Raw genomic sequence first — 14,050 nt, 5'->3', positions numbered from 1 at the left:
AAAACCTGTTGCTGTGCTGGGATCCAGCAGTTGCCATCAGTAGGAGTCGCTTAAGTAATTAGCTGAAGCTCAGTAAATACAGTATCTTTTTGTGTGTTTATTTTATTTTTTCAATTTTCTTTGCAGGTTTGGATAGTCCCGTTGATTTATGCATTCTGTACTCCAACCGGGCAGCTTGCTACCTGAAAGACGGCAACTGTCATGACTGCATAGAGGACTGCACGCGGTGTGTTACTCTCTGGATTTGATCCACTCTACCGATCAACAGCTGAAGCAGTACGTTGATCCTTTGCGGCGGTCTCATCTCTATTTGTTTCTGGTCAGAGCCCTGGAGCAGCAGCCGTTCTCCCTCAAGCCCCTCCTGCGGCGGGCAATGGCTTACGAGTCCCTGGAGCGCTACCGAAAGGCCTATGTGGATTACAAGACCGTCTTGCAGATCGACGTCAGCGTGCAAGCAGCGCACGACAGCGTCAATAGGTGTGAAACGGTTTACCCCAGTGGTTGGCAACCGTAGGCCCACGAAACGGTACCAGGCCGGGCGTAGTTTGGTACCGGGCTGCACAAAAAGAAAAAAAAGTTCCATTATTTTTTACTTAATTGTTGATTTTGGCTTTGAGGTGGAACATTTGCATTTGAAAAAGTGTGGTTCGCGTGCATGGGCGCAGTTGTCTGGCAGTGCAACTGTCACATTGGAAACAAGGATTCCCTCCCGCTTAATACAGGGAAGAATGAATCATACCAAACATTTGCACTCATAGCTAATCAGCATAGAAAATGTTCAACTTTGTCATGCTATAGTGATTATAAACTCACTTGCCGCTGTGTAAAAACCTTTGGCTACAAAGTTGGAGGATGTATAAATCCCTAAGTCAAGAACACGACATTTTTGTTTTCCTTTGCACGCATACTGACGTGACATTTGACGTTAAATGTTAAATAGCAAGCAGAGTGTCTTGCTATCAACACGTCAGCCTCACAGTTCAGAGGTCCCATGTTTAATTCCAGCTACAGGCCTCCTTGTGTGGAGTTTGCATGATCTCCCTTTGCCCTTGGGAACGTGGGTTTGCTTCCACATTCAAAAAACACTGCTGGGATTGGCCCAGCACCCTAGTGACCCTCGTTAGTGTAAGCGGTACGGAAACTCACGAGGACATCTACATTTTCTACATGACTACACAGTGGATTTACGCTCATTATTATTAAAGGTTGTGTGCGTCGTTTGAGGTGTTCTTAAAAAGTTAAAACATGATAGAGAAAATATCATACTTTTAACAAAGCCCTCCTAAGTTCAAAAAGCCTGATTATTTTTTTGTTATGCGCTTTATCTTTCTTTTACCAATACTGTACAGGATGCACAACACACTTGGTAGAAGAAAAGGAGGGTTTAGAAAGTGACTTTGTGCTCGTCATCACAATTTTTGTTAAGGTAGCATTAGGATGGTAAAAGCAAGAAAAGGCCAGTTTCAAATACAGTCCTAACCCAAAACCTCAAAAAGATTTTAAAAATTGGTTTATTCGAGCGTGTCTTAGAAACGCGAACATGACTTTAAGTTAGGAGATGGTGACGGAGAGTAACAAAGTTCCAAATTCTTTGCAGCACCTTTTACTGTTGTCACTTTTTTCAATATTATAATTCTTTGCTAATATAATCTTTATTACACCCTTAGCAAAAGTAATCGCATGTTTTATTGCGCCGGGGCGTAAAAATATTCTCGGACAACGAACTGGTCCTTGGTAAAGAAAAGGTTGCCTACCACTGGTTTACCCAACTGCTGCTGAACGTACATCCGTATTCCCTCATCACAATTTCCTATGATATCAGGATCACCCGCGTGCTCATCGAACAGGACGGCGCAGACTGGCGGGAGAAACTCCCCGATATTCCTTTGGTTCCCATTAAGGCTCAGCAACACCGCAAAAAGGAGGAACCCAACCCTGAGTTACTTGAGGCTCGGGCTGAGAAAGCCGCCAAGGATGCAGGTTTGTTGTTTCACTGTTGCTGTTTTTAGAGCATCTACAGATACACATAAGGCCTTTTGGCTGAGAGTAAGTGTCCCGGCTCCTAGGCTTTTGTAGTGTATTATGAACTGACCGATAACGGATAATGGATAATGAATAACGAAGATAGAACAATAACCCTTAAAAACCCCACAAAAGGATTATGTGCCTAATTGTGAAAGGAGGCTATAATTGTTGTCTGTGCTATGATGTCGCCACAGTGTTCAAGGGAGGACGGAGTTGACTAATTCACAAGATATATATAAGCTGTCATCACTTCTAGTTGCTATACATTTTGACATTGAGACTCCTTGTGATTAAGGTCTATACAAATAAACATGACTTGACATTTTAAACACAGATTATAAAAGAAACAACTTTAACGGGACAGTGTGTATTATTTGACCACTAGATGACGCTTTATGGTGTTTTGCAACCAAAAATTAGTGCAAAAATGACAAAGAAGAATACAAATTACTGAGACTCAGTGATCAAAACGCACCATTTTACTTGTTTTTTGGACCAGCTTTGAGGTTTTTGGGTTCTCGTAGCTGCAAGACGGCTCCCTTAAGGAGGATCATGTAATGTCACACAAATGCTGATTTCCTGACCTACAGGTATTTTTAGAAATTGCATGTTTACCTGATTGTTCATATATTTTTGCTTATTATTTAAATCATGGGCCACCAACCGTTTTCAAACTGAAAGCTACTTTTCCTTATTAAGAGGCGCGAAGATATGCTGCCAGTTTGATATGCATTTCTAAAATTAAATTTTACAGTATGTTATCACCAGGGTTGGGTAGGGTTACTTTAACTGGATTACTTTCTATTACTTTTGGATTACTCCAATACCAAATATGCTAATAGAAGACAAAAGAAATGAATAAAATGACTACATTTTGTGCAGGCTTGGGGAGTAACGGAATACATGGAACGGCAAAATTGATGTTGGGCAAGCTGTTTGGATTTATTTTCATCTTGTTTCTGTCGCATTTTATGTTTGTTTTCCCGGAGATCAAAGAGATCAAAGCCTGAAGAGAAAGCTTACCACGAGTTGTGAGTCATAATTTTATTCATATTTAGTTTCTTTTGTCTTTTATTAGCATATTTGGTATTGGAGTAATCCAAAAGTAATTGAAAGTAATCCAGTTAAAGTATCCCTACCCAACCCTGGTTATCACTATGTTATACAGTATACGTTGTAATTAGTTGAAATAGGCTTAATCAACTTCTAAAACAAGATGCCGGTTAAAAATCTAAATTCCTGGAAAATCAAAATGACGCATCACTGGAGAGCTATTTTCAGAACCAGTCTGCAGGCTACTCCTTTGTTCTCGGGTCACTTTGTTGGAAACCCTTTATTCAAAACAATATTGTTTTTTTTATTATTAAGGTCACTAAATATTACACACTTTCCCTTAAGAGTGTGATGTGCATTACATATTTGCACACAACAAAATGAGTGAAAGTGCAGTGCAAGACATTGCTTTTTGGGAAAATCGTCATTTTATTTTGCCAAAATATTATTTCTCATGTTAATATTTTTCCTATATGTTTTATCTACCTTCTCCTTATGTTCGAATCAAACTCTAGGTTGTGAGATGGGTAAAAACAAGCAGTGGAAGAGCTATTCAGTTCAGGTTTTTATTATAATAAATAAAACGAGACAATTAAAACTGTATATTTTGGTCTTGTGAGTACAGAACCAGGCTGTAATGATATTACAAGTGCACTTTCAAAATGGCTATCAATCATTTGAATAGAAAAGGGGCGGAACCCAAAAAGTTTGTGGAAAACTCCCAAGGCAGCAGCTTGAAACCAGTCCTTCATCTAGACTTAATTCTTCTGTTGGTTTGATAAGAATGTAGAGCCTGTATAACGACTAGATGGATTGATATGTTGTGGCCACAACTGAATAAAACAAGAAGTAAATTAGGTACATTCAAACATATAGATATTCACGGGGTGCATTAAGTACCACTAAATCATTAATCGTATACTAGAAGATCTATGTGATCATTTAAAAGAATGAAAAGGATATCACTGGAAAACTCACACTATTAAGACTCTATGCTGCGACACATTTCAATATACTAACAATCCCTTTCTCAGATCCTAAAAGAATCAGATACTTTGAAAGAATAAATGTGTAAGTCCGATACCTTTTAAAGAAAAAATGCATCGAAATTTGTAACGCCCAAACACCCCTACCCCTGCTCTTTTGGAGTCTTTTTAACTGAGAGTGGCACAAAGAACTACAATTTAACGGAAACTTAAACATTAAAGAAATATTTACAGATTAACAAATTTAATTGATAGTTGATTGAGATAGAAATGAAGATCGCAGAATCGAAAATTACGCAGTTTAACAGAGAACATTCAAATTTGGGGGATTATCATGAGGTGGATTAAATACCACAAAATGATTAACTTTATTAAAAATATTGATGTAATGGGCAGCATGGCGCGGTGGTTAGCGCATGTGCGGCATAGTTCATGTCTTGGGAACCTCCTGCGTGGGTTCAAATCCAGCTCCAGACTTCCTGTGCGGAGTTTGTATGTTCTCCCCGTGCTTGCATGTGTTTCCTCCGGGCACTTCCTCCCACATTCCAAAGACATGCATTTCAGGTGAAGTGGCCGGTCCAAATTGTCCGTAGGTGTGAATGAGCGGGTGAGTTGTCTGTCCCCGTGTGCCCTGCGATTGGCTGGCAACCAGTTCAGGGTGTCCTCTGCCCACTGCCCGATGATTGCTGGGATGGGCTCCAGCACCCCCGCGACCCTACTGAGGATAAGCGGTGTGGCTGATGAGATGAGATGAGATTGATGTAATGATTTAAAAGAATGAAAATCATATAACTGGAAAACTCGCACTAATATGACTCTATGCTGTGACACCTTTTACTATATTAACAATCCCCCTCTCTGACTTTTTAAGAGTCCGATACTTTGTAATAGAAATAGTGTGAGTTCAGTACCTTTAAGAGAGTTTTCGCACTGCAGTGTCAACTTTTAATTTGTGTAATTGAAAATATTAGTAACTTGGAGACATTGATATCAAACATTTTGATTATAATGAGCCCTGCCTTTTATCAGTGGCTGTGCCATCCGCCATTCAGTTTTGGTTCTTGCACTCTATGCCACAGGTGGCAGTTGCCAGTATATTCAAAGTGACTGTTTACAATGCACCTTTCAATTCGGAATGATGCTTTATTTTGCTGGCAATCCTTTTTTTGTCTCACTTAGAAAGAAGAGCAGAATTCCGTTTTGCCGATTTGAAGCAGAAAGGGAACGATTTTGTGAAAAAGGGCCAGTACCAAGACGCCGCAGAAAAGTATTCGGAATGCCTCAAGATGAAGCCCGAGGAGTGTACAGTCTACACAAACAGGTTTGAGACCCTTTTCTTTTGATTACATTGATTGTAGTCTATTATCCATTTTATCCATCTGATCTGCTTTTATTATATCAACCCTCGTGGTCGTGGTCCTTGAGGTCTTGTGGCAGCAGTCTTTTAACTGTTCCTAGGGTAAGGACCGTAATCCATGGTAAGGGAGTCAAGTCAAGTCAAGTCAAGTCATTTATTTTTGTATAGCCCTAAATCACGAAGAGTCTCAAAGGGCTTCACAGATTGTTACACTATATTACACAGACTATTGTCAACCGACAAGAGGAGTAGGTTATTCGTATGCAATAGAGTGGAGGTGAGTTTTAAGTTTAGATTTAAACATTTCCACTGAGGTTGCAGATCGGATCTCAGGGGGAAGAGCATTCCACAGCACCGGTGCCCGGATGGAGAACGCTCTCGAACCAGCAGAAGACTTCTTTGCTCTCGGGATCACCAGAAGACCGGCACTCTCAGATCGCAGGCTTCGGACCGGGACATAGCGGCAGATCAGATCTGAAAGATAAGAGGGAGCAAGTCCATGTATGATTTTGTACAGTACTAAGAGAACTTTGAAGTCACATCTTTGGCTAACTGGGAGCCAATGCAGGTTAGCCAAAATCGGTGTTATGTGATCGTACTTTTTTGTCCTAGTTAAAAGCCTCGCTGCGGCATTTTGTACTAGCTGAAGAGACTTGATTCTGGACTTCGGGAGACCGGAAAGTAGTGCATTACAGTAGTCGAGACGGGAGGTAACAAATGCATGAATTATTGTTTCCGCATCAGACTGAGACAGTATTGAACGGATTTTAGCAATGTTGCGAAGATGGAAGAAGGCAGTTCTAGTAATTTGCTTTACATGCATCTCAAATGATAGATCAGGGTCAAATATGACACCTAAATTTTTAACTGAGTCACTCTGTGTGATGTGACATTTGTCAAGGTTCACAGCAGTTTTTGAGAAGAAGAGCATTTACCAATTCTGGTCCTTGCCTATGGAACGGTATGCCGGAGGACATCAGGTCTGCGGGGACCCTTGATATTTTTAAGAGGAAGCTCAAGCACTAGTAGTGTGTGGTTAGATGGCTGAAAATCCTTCCTGCACCTATCTGCTGCCATTCCTATCAGTGTGGATGAGCTTCCCTCAGGCAACTTCCCTCACATGGTTAGTCTGTGCCTTGCCATAATTGAATTTATTCATCCATCCATCCATTATCTGCACCGCTTGTCCTCAGTAGGGTCGCAAGGGTGCTGGAGCCCATCCCATTTACCTTCGGGCAGTGGGCAGGGGACACCCTGAACTGGTTGCCAGCCAATCACAGGGCACACAGGGACAGACAATTCACTCGCTCATTCAAACCTAGGGACAATTTGGACCGGCCAATTAACCTGACATGCATGTTTTTGGAATGTGGGAGAACATACAAACTCCACACAGGAAGTTCGATCGCACGACCTCGGAACTGTGCCGCACACGCCCTAACCACTGCGCCGCCGTGCTGCCCTAATTGAATTTATTGTATTATTATTTAGTTTTGATTTTAACTACTGCGTGTGTGTCTTTGCATTAACGCCACAACTACCGGCTAATTGAGTAGTCGACTAGTCACACTATTAAAACGATTAGTTGTTTTTTTCTTAAATTTTGCATGAGGTTGATTTGATTATCTGGCTAATGGGTACAGTGAAAAATACATCTTTTATTAAGCATACTGAAGATTCATACAAAAATGAAATACAATCTAAAACCAATTAGGCACTGTGCACGGTCAGCAGAGACATTAATGCATACATAAACCTTTTTTAGGGACAGGTAAAAATAAATAAAACATGCTTTATCTCTAAACCAGGGGTCTCCAACCCTATTCAGGCTGAGAGCTACTTTTTTTTTGCTAATTAGCATGGAGCACACCCAGCTTTAGATGCGTTTGTAAAATAACATCCTGTTGTTACCATGTTGTTACTATTGTATTACCAGGTCAATTATTTGAAGAAGGGTTAAATATTCAGTCACTCTGGTGTTTGCGGACACCACGTTGGAGACCACTGATGTAAACTAAGAACAGGCACATTAGCAGCAGTAGAACATTCAATAAAACAAATATGTCAATTGTTTTGATTACATTCAGTGGTCAACCGCAAAGTCCATAAAAAGGTACTTGACGATTCTCAAAAGTTTAAATAAAACTGTTTTAATTTCATTTCATAGACGATAGTCATGTACAGTCTGGCATAAGTCTCCTTTACAGTAAAATATACGCAAATTAAATGTACAATGCACGTCATTAAAACCGTATCGGCTTTAACGTTGTTTAAATTTTACCGAGGCGACTCAGACTCATTTTCGTCCAACTGTCTGACGTGCTTTCCTTTTTAATTGTTTGTTACCGATTAACCACAATGATACACTAGGTCTGCCTTGAAAACTTTGCTATAAGTCTTTATATTTGCCGTCTCCAGGCTAAAATGCTCTGAAACTTTAGAAGTTTTGGTACGCTTAGTTCATGTTGATGCCGCCATCCCTGTATATTTATGTTGCCACTTGAGACAGACGTTATTGCACATGAGTGACACTTGGCACAGATTATAGTCATGTGGAGATGTCTCCTTCTGTTGGAAAAACATAAACATGAATTTTGTTGTCGAGAAAAATCAATACTAGATATAGTTGACAACGTCGACTTATCGTTTCATCAAAGTATTCTTTAGTGTTCCGTGATTTTGGGTGGGGAAAAAGGAGGGGATTTTAATTCCGTTCTGTATTTGCTGAAATGTGCTTTACAAATGCATTTTGATTTGATTTTGAATGAAAACTGTGATGCTGCCATTGCTGGATTAACTTTCTCCTGTTCAATGTAAGTTTTTGTTTGCGACTTTTCTGTAGAGCGACTTTGACACTGAAGCCACACCTGAGCAAATAGGCATCCACGCCCACACACAGTCACTGCAAAGACAAGCATACACACACCGTGTTTTATGTAAACACATAATGTGACTTAAAATAACAACAGTGGCCTTGTCACGATTACAATGAGTCAATGATGAAAGACAAAGTATACGTAATGTGCATGTGATTAATCATTGGCAGAGCGTTGTGCTACTTGAAGTTGGAGAGATTCAGCCAAGCCAAGCAAGACTGTGACGCAGCACTCAAACTAGAGCCAAGCAATAAGAAGGCTTTCTACAGGCGAGCCTTGGCCAATAAAGGGCTTAAGGTGAGTGAGCCCAAGATCGGCTTCTTGCGCGAGACGCGCCGCTCAGAAATGTATACAGTAATCTCTCGTTTTTCTGCCTGGTGGCGTTCCAAAAATCTGGTGCGCCTTATGTACTGAAAATTTATGACAAAGGACAATTTATTTGGGGGGTTCCGCCTTATAATTCAGTGCACCTTATAGTGCGGAAAATACAGTAATCCTGTGGAAAATGATTCACCATGTGACTAATGTCATTACAACATTAAAGATTTACATTATGTTTCATTTATTTTCTAATACCAAAGTAATGTAATAAAGAAATCCAATTTTTGAATTCATTTTCATTTTGAAGATTCGCATAAGCGACTGAATGGAACGTGCATGGAACGTGATGCTTATCTGGGCAACGAAGAGTGCAATAAAATGTAGTATGCTGTTATAAAAATAAAACGGCAGTCTTTTGATAAAGTCAAAAAATTACATTCATGCAGTTGAAGTGTGATTTCTCTACAAATGTCAAACAAGACAGTGCATGGGTAAAACACAGCGGCATCCTCTCATCTCTCTCTTGATACCAAAAGCAATAATCCTCGGGCCTGAGCCACAAAACACGATATAACGAAATGTCATTTAAAATGTAAACTGACAAAAATCCGATTTTTCTTAAAAAATATATTTTTTTTTCATAAAAACAATTAATTTGTTACTCAAAACTTTCTCATGACAGTATTGTGCTCTTACCTGTTAAATGTGACTTCTGTGGTAAAATTATGGCGCTGCTGCTCTAGAAGGGGCACAGCTTGCGCTCAGCTTGACCCGACCAGGAGAGATGGGAGTGCGAGGAAATCAAGCTCGGGTTCCCTCGTTTCGTAGTAACACCCACAGTTAAAATTTAGTTTATTTGACACATTTTTACAGCATTGGAAAAGATTAGTTTGTATCATGTTTGTCCTCCTAAAGAAACCATATGGAACGAAAAATATACCCCCCCCCCTTTTCAATAAGTACACATTTTTGGGAATGTGCCAGGGAGCCACTCTGCAGCATTAATGAGCCGCAGCTTGCCAACCCCAGGTTTAGCCAATCAGAACGCACGATGGAAAATCCGCCTAAAAATAAACCGTGATACAGGAAAGTGGTTACTGTATTTCCTTTGTAGATGTTTATTTGTTGTTTTTGATCCAGGACTACCTGGCGTGCAGCACAGACCTCCAAGAGGTGCTGCAGCAGGATCCTAACGTGCAGGAGGCCGAAAAGGAGTTGGAGGAGGTCACGCTTCTGCTCAAGCAAAGTTTGGCCGCACAGTTGCCAGAAAAAAACAGGAAGGTCATCCCTGTTGCAGAGGTACCTTCAAAATACAACACGTCCTATGAATACAAAGTACATCGTCAAAGAACATTTTGGCTAGTGTTTCTCACCAGTGACCACCGCGCTATCATTAATTCCGAAAATAAAACTGCGCAGTCATTTAAATATAGCAAAGATGCTTCACTGCCTCCCAAAAAACTTGACGTTATTTTAGCAGATCATTTTTCTCATTTTATTTTCTTATCATGTTATTTTTGTGTAGTATTTGACTACTAGATGTTGCTGTATTGTGTAGTCCAATGGTTCCCAAACTTTTGCAGGCTGGCGCCCCCTTGGCACCCCGTTGTATTTCTAGCGACACACACACACGACTATTCATGTATTTTTTTGCTCATTATTCAAATCAATATTGTTTTAGGAGGCATCAAATAATACACAATGTCCCTTCCAAAAAGAATTTTCTTCCAAGGAGAGAGTAGAGAAAATGCTTTATTACCAGATAAGAACATTTTTTAGCCGAATAAAAAATGTAGAGCAGGTTTATTTTAAAATCTTTTTCTAGTGAAATACAAAAAAATAAACTTAAAATAATCTCCAAATTATTTTGACTAGCTGCGATTGGCTGGCAACCAGTTCAGGGTGTCCCCTGCCCACTGCCTGGAGATGGCTGGGGTGGGCTCCAGCACTCCCGCGACCCTACTGAGGATAAGCGGTGCAGCTGATGAGATGAGACAGATGAATAGATATATTTTTTCTAATAAAAAGAACAATAATCCTTGAAATCAGTAAAATTATCAGATCGCACAAAGTTTAAAATATTCAAGAATTTTTTTCTCAGAAAATTGGTTATTTCGTTTTACTTTTTTCCTCTCAATTGTCACTGGAACACTTTAGTATTTTTTCCCTTTTCTGTATTTCTTATGTACTTTTTTCTCATTGTTAAGTACATTTTGTGTATTTTCATACTTTTCAGTATTTTTCAATAAACCAATACTTTTAAATGTTTTTTTATACTTTTCTGTACTTTTTCATACTTTTCTACATTCCATTAGCTTTTCATACTACCTTGTACTTTTTAATTTGTTCGTTTTTCTTTTATTTTTTTAGTCAGTGCATTTAAGTTTTTTGCATTTGTCTTTCAGTCCTTTTCTTACGTTACAGCATTTGTTATATATCTCAGTTCGTCTCAGTCCTTTCCCGTAATTGTTCACTAGTTTTAGTACTTTCAATATTTTTTTAAATTTCTTTTCACTCTGCCACACTTTTTGTTATTCTTCCAGGAACCCTTTTTCTACCATGTGGCCCTTGAGCAAAAATTTTTTCAAACGCCTTTTTCCTCAGTCAAGATACTGATTTCCCGCCCATCTGTTTTTTGACTGATAGGTTGACGGCGATCTTGAGAGCTCCGCAATGACCAACTCGGACCGACGTTTCCCGGAAGAGTTGAGTGTCAATTTCCAGGCGAGCAACGCATACGAGTTCGGCCAAGCGCTAAACAACGCCCGCAGCAGCGGCAACGCGGTCGCGGGGGCCAAAATGTTGGCGTCGACGGCTCCCGAGATGCTGCCGCAGTTTTTGAGTACGAACCTCGACGGGCAAACCATCTGCTTTATTGTCCAAGTGCTGGACTCGCAACTCCTGGAGAAAGACCCCGGCCTGGTTTACAAGCACCTCAGTCATCTTCATACTGCTGACAGGTTCTCGGTGAGTCTTGCCATAGCATATTCTTAACAGCGACACATTCATAAGTTGATTTCGGTTTTTAATATTAAGCACTTGCAAGGGACATAGCATAGGAGGAAAGTTCATTATTTTTACAATTATCCCTCCTTGATGTCCATTATTTTGACTACTATGCACCGATTACATCCGGGGTGGGCAAACTAAAGCCCGTGGGCCACATAAAGTCTTGCCCAGAGCCATCAATGCGCTTAACCACAGGCAAATATAGGAAACTTGGAACACAGTTGTGTATAGTTTTTGTTTTATGTGTGAAGGCCTCAGGTTTCTATTGAAAGGCTCACAATTGATTCAGAGATGTAAGATTTGATCATAATGCAATGAGGTTTTTTTCCTCATTATTTCTTTCCTGGATTAATAAGGTAAGGTATTTACCAACTGTACCTTTGAATATATATATATATATATATACACCCCGCGACCCTACTGAGGATAAGCGGTGTAGCTAATGAGATGAGATATATATATATATATATATATATATATATATATATATATATATAATTTGGTTTTTTTAAATAAATTTCCACTAGTTTATTTAACTTGGGGAAACTCATGCCGACTGGAAATTGACAATAATAGCATAGAAACGCTAATTTAATGGTTTAAGTCTTTCTGCTTTTTGTAATTAATATGGGAACTTAGCTGTTAGATTTCATATCCATTATCGAAAAGAGTTCAAGCTTCTTTATACTTCTGCAAAGTTTCCCGGGATTATTTTTCAAATTGCCTTTAACAGCACGTCCGTGACTTTTGTTTTATGTAAAATAAGACCGGGGTGGGTTTCCCTAATGATCTCTAATTGCTTAATGGTAAACGGAAAATACAGCTTCAGTGGGTGCTTTTGAGTGGTGACATCCAGTGGATCTGCAATGCGGCTGACTTTTCTCTTGTGCTACTCTCAGCATTGTCTCGGATGAGGTTGTCTTTCTCGCGCACTTAAGAGCGTTTAGGCTCATTTTGACAGTCATTTTTGTCATAATGGGTTTAAAGTACAAGCAAAGTTGTTGTTTTGTTAAGACGTCACACAATTCTGCTAATGAGAATACAGATGTATTTACCTTTGGGGCAGACAGCGCTGGTCAAGAGACAGGAAGGAGTGCTTGCTCTGTCCCTACCGCTCACCCAATTAAATGGCTCTGGGTGCTTTGCTGGCATTTATTGGTATGGGTGTTTACAGTTTGTTCTGTGGGTTTTTCGTCATAAACTGACTCGACAGAAAACAATTACTTAATGAGCTTCCATACAGAGGATTCTTTCGCGATGTAGTCAAAATGGTTTGTTGGTGTGACACATTAACTGTCAACTGTAGTTAAAAATGTGCCCTATATATACACCGAACCGTACCGCCAATAACTTTAGCATTGTTTCGGCTTTCCGTGCACATTAATCTTCGCTTACACTATAAAGTAAACACCATTGTGAAAATTTGCATTGCCTTAATTTTGTCTCCGAGCCAGATGTACTCATAGGTTCCCGACCGATCCCTGTACTAGACTATAAACATATCTCACTTGTACACGTTTCCCCAGGTGGCAATGATGCTGCTGGAGAAGGACGAGCGGCGTCGGGTGAGCCAACTCTTTGAGCACCTTTCATCCACGGAAAGCACAGAATTCACCCGGAACGACGTTCAGAACCTGGCTAACAAATACATCTGAGACGCCCGATTCGCCCACCCTGCATCACGGCAACACTTGGATCTATGCAAAAACTGCTGCATTCACTTGAACTCCTCTGTGCTCTAAATAACTTAAGATTATACAGGATGTCTAAAGTGACTGCAAAAGGAACATATATTTTCTTTGTAGACAATTTTATTGAGGAGAATGTGTGTTTTTTGTTCCTACCACTCTAAGCAATTCTGCACGACGGGCACATTAGGACAGACAGTCCTCGCGTGAACTGGAAAGTTTGGCCCAAGTTGTTTACGCTCCGGGAATGCTGTTGTCCGAGCTGCTGATATTCAGTGCATGATGTCTTTCAGGGAATTTAAAGCTATTTAAGACTTTCCTTGCCTTTGGGAAGATCAAAGTTCTATAATTATTACTAAGAAAGACATAGGGCAACACAGTAGAACTGTTTAGTCCCTAACAGAAACGGTACTTGTGAACTAGGAAAAAAAATACAACCCTAAATTGTAAATCATATTTGTGGTTTGTCTTTTGTCCGAATCCCTCTTTTTTGGCATCTCATTCAATGACTTTAAGTACCTGCCAATACCGACTCCCAATCCAATACCTCGGCTACGCAATTTTTAAATGAATGCATAAATATACATACAGACAAGTAATTGTATACAGTAATCCTGTCTTGCAGCGGGTTCCGTTAAAGTATTAGATATTAGTAACATTTGCACCACTTTAACAAAATATGAATCTGCAAATTTACAGAAAACAGAATTGCAGTTGAATGCATGGCCTTCATTG

At 39.8% G+C, this 14,050-nt stretch overlaps 1 protein-coding gene across 4 annotated transcripts in view; it reads left to right on the top strand.

The window, feature by feature from the left end:
- spag1b (sperm associated antigen 1b) overlaps window positions 1-13,769 on the top strand; it is a 33,761-nt gene extending 19,992 nt beyond the window's left edge. For all 4 annotated transcript variants that reach the window (XM_088326327.1, XM_088326325.1, XM_088326326.1 and 1 more), the window contains 8 exons: window positions 127-226; window positions 325-477; window positions 1,823-1,980; window positions 5,244-5,385; window positions 8,468-8,594; window positions 9,759-9,917; window positions 11,265-11,585; window positions 13,154-13,769. In XM_088326327.1, coding sequence (XP_088182453.1) covers window positions 127-226; window positions 325-477; window positions 1,823-1,980; window positions 5,244-5,385; window positions 8,468-8,594; window positions 9,759-9,917; window positions 11,265-11,585; window positions 13,154-13,282 — 1,289 coding nt within the window. In that variant the 3' untranslated portion in view covers window positions 13,283-13,769. The remainder of the gene's footprint in view (window positions 1-126; window positions 227-324; window positions 478-1,822; window positions 1,981-5,243; window positions 5,386-8,467; window positions 8,595-9,758; window positions 9,918-11,264; window positions 11,586-13,153) is intronic.
- The last annotated feature ends 281 nt before the right edge of the window (window positions 13,770-14,050 follow it).

This window comes from Urocampus carinirostris, chromosome 2 (genome assembly GCF_059441175.1).
Source record: "Urocampus carinirostris isolate Australia breed hairy pipefish chromosome 2, RoL_Ucar_1.0, whole genome shotgun sequence".
NCBI lineage: Eukaryota > Metazoa > Chordata > Actinopteri > Syngnathiformes > Syngnathidae > Urocampus > Urocampus carinirostris.
Note: the sequence above shows the minus strand (reverse complement) of the source record. Positions and strands in the feature narration are given on the sequence as shown.